We start from the raw sequence: 4,663 nt of genomic DNA, 5'->3' as shown, positions 1-4,663 counted from the left end.
CCAGTGATCAACAGCATGGGCATCGATCTACGAAATTGGGATACGACATGTGCCAACCAAGTCAGCCAGCCTGATCCCTCGATTAGTCGCCTCTTACGAATCATTGGTTGCTGAAGGCCAATTCCAGACCGGATCTTCACAGGTCTCTACCAGCATAGGCCCCAGCGGGGTCGCTCATTTGTTATATATAACACAAGACACTCGGATATGATAATCGGTTTATTGAAGTTTGCCTGCAACCAATGCCACAGACGTCACCTCTCCTCCATTCCCTGCGAATGTCATGGCGATAGTGTTTGTAGACTGTACCCGACTTTCCGGAACCCAGAACTCCCAAACCTGCCACTGCGTTTTAGCGTCAGGGTTATCAGCGTCGAACAACATGTATGTGGATGGTAGTTTAAACCCGTTGAACGTGACGCCGAGGGGTTTGCCATTTGCGTTCTTATTGCGAGTCACCCCAACTCTCAACAGTGCAGAATGGTAGCCAGAGCCTGGTACACTGATTGTGGTCTGTGCTTGGCCGTTGTTGATTGGGATGATCATGTTCTTACCGTAGTAGGTGTTCTCATTGTTGGTCCTCACGCTTCCGAAGTTGTAGCTTGTTTTGAACTTGTATAAGCAGGTAGATTCCCCAGTGAGGCTAACCTTCCCGCTGATGGAAAAATGGACATTAGAATGCATTGCGGGCTTCCCGTTTTCGTACTGAATACACGTTGATTCACCAGATGTTGGATTAATCCACCCGTTCTTGAAATCCAGCTTGACGTTCTGCGAAGAGGTGCCATAGTTGTGGAGTAGGATCGTCATTTCCTTGTTGTTCGAATCAGCCAGAGCCAGAGAAGCCACCTGTCTCTGCCACCCCGAATACTCGCTGGTGACCCTAAGGAACTTCTGATTATTGTACATGTATTTCCAGAACTTGAAGAATTTGGTCATTTCAGTCTCGTGACCATCACCAGTGAACAAGGACCAGTTGAGGCTGGTGTGCCCTGGATATTGCTCATTGGACAATATAAACACAATGGCCCTATCTATGAACTCTCTGAGGTTAAGGAAGGTGAACATATAACCATTTGGTTGGTATATAGTTGAAAAATCTATCAGGCCGCTGGGGGACCATTGGTCTATGCCCATAACCCGGTCCCTTCCAAACTCACTGATAATGATGGGAACGTTTTTACCCTTCTTGATATGCGAATAATTTTCTACCATGTCAACTGCAGCAACAAATCGAGCCTCATTGAAGCCAGTGAAGCGGTGATTTCCCCCTGAAACACGCAGGTCATTGTAAGCATGGAAAGAGAAGAAGTCCAGATGGTCCAAAGACATGTCCAGAAACTCGGCTGTTTTCTTCCACAAACGGAAATTGTCAACATCGGCCATCTGAAGGCGGTATCCATTATAAGTGGGTCCTCCTACCTTCATTCCAAAGCGAGACTTCAGCTTCTGGGCAACAAGGCGATGGAAGTCAACTACAGTCTTGTCAGACAGGAACTGCCAGTCAGAATTTGGTTCGTTGATGACTTCAAATATGTTGGGGATGTGGCCACCTGTGAAATCCTTGGCACTCTGAACCATCAGCGACACAAACTCTGATGCAGCGTCCAGATTATTTGGAAACTGGCCCTGATGCTGAGATCTGTCCATCCACTTGGGCCAGTGTGTACCTGTTTGAAACAATATTCCTTCAACATGAACCAGGTGCAGAGTTAGCATAATGGGACGAAGTCTATTTTAGTGCGTCAGATGTGTTGTTCTTGAAATTTGGAGTTATACTGGCTGTATATGAAATTAACATTGATATAAAAATATTTCTCGGTTTGTCAATACTTCAAGAGTAAACCTCTCAGAATTGAGATACTTAGAAATTGTTTAGCTGTAAACTGTTGCACAACTGAAATACTTTATACATAGGAAGATCTGGAGGGTGACCCGGAAAAACAATTGATACAAAAACGGGGCGGTAGCCCAGTGGTTAAGGCGTTAAGACGTGAAAAATCCAGTCGAGAGGCAGACGCCATTTTGTTTGCATGTCATATAGTCGGTAGCGACCTTTAGCATAAAATAAAATGATATTTTGTACATTTAACATGGCGGTAAGATAAATACGTTGTATGCTTCTCCCTCGGGTAATACGGTCTGATGTACGCCTCTTTGTAGCAGTGTCACCCGAGCCTGTAGGCGTACATCAGACCGTATTACCCTCGAGAGAAGCATACAACTTATAATATCATCCAAAGGACCATTAACATGTCTGAGTTCCGACTCACCACTGATTTCCCAGACCAAGTTATCAACACCACTGCCGTACCCATTCCGCTGTGCCATGTATGTCCTCCATATTTTCGACTGCAGTGCGTGGTCTTGTGCATAGCTGGGCTTCGGATAGCCTCGGTGGCTTGGATTCTCTGGCCACTAGTGGACGTTGATGTATATAATTAGGAGATAAACATACTGTGTTGGAAAATCAGAGGTATATAAACGTGGTTATATACCCCTGAATGACTTTAATTAACCAATCACAATCCAGTATTAACTTAAGTCATGGTAGAATGTATATTAAATTCCTGAATTTACAATACATTACAATACTTGACACTGGTTTTGTCATTCACACTTAATACCTATGCAATTTTATATTTGATGGGCCTTTTCACTTTAGCATGATGAACACCAGATCTTCAGAAGAAAAGTCAGATCAGTTTAACTTTATCAGTGAATTGGGAATCATTTTAAAAAAAATCACAAACCCGGACAGCTCTAATATTGCTTGTTGAAGTCTGTCAAGCTGAAGTATCCTGAGAGGGCATGTGGGATTGCACATATAACAGATAATGGTAACATTCTGTTAAAAACACTTATCTATCTATGCATTCTCGTTTTTATTCCTGTGGCTACATATGCTGCAAAGGGAATACAAAATGACCACCATGATATATAATAACTGAACTTTATAGAGTTTTGGAATCCAAACAAAAGATGAACGTGGTGTGTACAGTCAGAGTCAGATCATAGTTGATAATTGGCAATGGTGGTTAGGGCAGAGGTCGTCATATTACTTGTCTTTAGAAAGGTCTTAAATAAACTTTGTGTGAAGTTAAGAGTTTTCGATTCCAAAATAAAAGACAACAAGATGTGTATGTGTCTTCAGATTCCAGTGTAAAAGAGTTGACTAAAGTGAAGCTGGGCAGAGGTCGTCATTCTTAACTCTGAAAATGGTCTTATCTAAACGTCTCTGATCTGTGGGCTGTAACTGGTTCAGCTTCTCTCTTGGTCCATTGTTTGGCAACAAATGTAAAAACTCAAACCCGGGGATCCCAATCGGAAGCAGGCGGTTATTGAGATTTAATTTACTGACTAAGGTCAGCTCTCGAGACCTCACCTGTTACTATCTGACCAACACCAGTTCACTTACCGGGTACAACATTGTGGTCTAATAGATTTCCTAAGTGATGCACTTACATTTTCAAAAAAATGGTCATTCAGGTCTCTGTTCAGCCAACGTCCTGATGGAGTTCCAAGAGCTTTACAGTTAGGGATAAGATTGAGTCGGTCCAGCCCATTATGTTTGTTCCATCTGTCGGATTCGTAATGGACTCTACCCCCTTGGGAAAGCCATTCGTTGTAGATGGTGACGGTCGTGTCAGACAGGGCTGTGTGTCCCAGCAACAAAATGTGCACCACATATCCTAGGAATATCATTTTCAGAAATTATACTTGTGTCATATATAATTTATAAGCTATTATATAGAGCGATAACATGCCTGTGTGTGGGCAAACAACCATCTGTTAACCTGTTCTAAACATAGCTCACAGTTATCAAGATTGGATTGTCCGACGTCTTTTTAGCCAATGAGAGTTTATGCCTTGTTCGGTTTGAATTGGGGGAGACAAACGAGATTAAACAAGTACATTAGCCCTCTGATGTTGCTGTAATAATAAAAATATAAAAAACTTCATTCCCTAGGCGAATGTTCATAGCGCTAACAATCTGATTATTGACCCAATGAGTGAGTGAGTTATTATTTAGCGTCACATCGGCCATATTTCAGCCATATCGTGACTGGAACAATCTAGTTTATATCAATATGAAAATAAAAAATGTTAGAACATAAAAACCTGTCATCAAAGGACAGTAAAATACTAGAGTATCACAGCTGTATAAATTTAAAACAAGTACGCTAGCGTAAAATTAAATCAATATAGACAGGTAGACTGAAGGTAGATCACCATACTAGGGACCATGGCTACGTACAGTACCTTTGCTACCTGCATGGACCCTAGCTGGATTTACACCATCCCTTCAGCCATTGGTGATTGAAGACAAATTTAGCCATAAAGTAAAAGCACACATATTCTACGAATGAATAAGTGGCAGGTTGATTATTAACCCAAGCTTCCTCTTAGGCGGTAGAAGGTTAATAGTCACATGACTTATCCCACCGGGTACCCATTTTATGCTGGGTGAACAGAGAGTGTTTTGAAGAAACTCACTCGCCATATGTGTTTCGTTGTGGGGCAGGACTGAAGTCCTAGAAACTTTCTAGTCAAGCGGCCAAACACGGTCACCCATCCAAGACCTCTCCTCTCTCAACGTTGATTAAGTTCAACTGATCTGTGACCTTAGCTCTATGCACAGGAACAAACACCACAATTAACG

General features: G+C 42.3%; 1 protein-coding gene across 1 annotated transcript; it reads right to left on the bottom strand.

Moving 5' to 3' along the window:
* Window positions 1-204: 204 nt before the first annotated feature.
* On the bottom strand, window positions 205-3,758 carry LOC124289990 (beta-porphyranase A-like). Its single transcript, XM_046726651.1, has 3 exons — window positions 3,466-3,758; window positions 2,274-2,418; window positions 205-1,670 (listed from the first exon to the last, which is right to left on the bottom strand). Exons 1-3 carry the CDS (start codon window positions 3,703-3,705, stop codon window positions 220-222), a joined length of 1,836 nt encoding a protein of 611 aa, XP_046582607.1. The 5' UTR covers window positions 3,706-3,758; the 3' UTR covers window positions 205-219.
* Between the last annotated feature and the right edge of the window lie 905 nt (window positions 3,759-4,663).

Source organism: Haliotis rubra, unplaced genomic scaffold (assembly GCF_003918875.1).
Source record: "Haliotis rubra isolate DU_JTF1 unplaced genomic scaffold, ASM391887v1 Scf453, whole genome shotgun sequence".
NCBI lineage: Eukaryota > Metazoa > Mollusca > Gastropoda > Lepetellida > Haliotidae > Haliotis > Haliotis rubra.
This window is presented reverse-complemented; position numbering and strand designations above follow the sequence as displayed.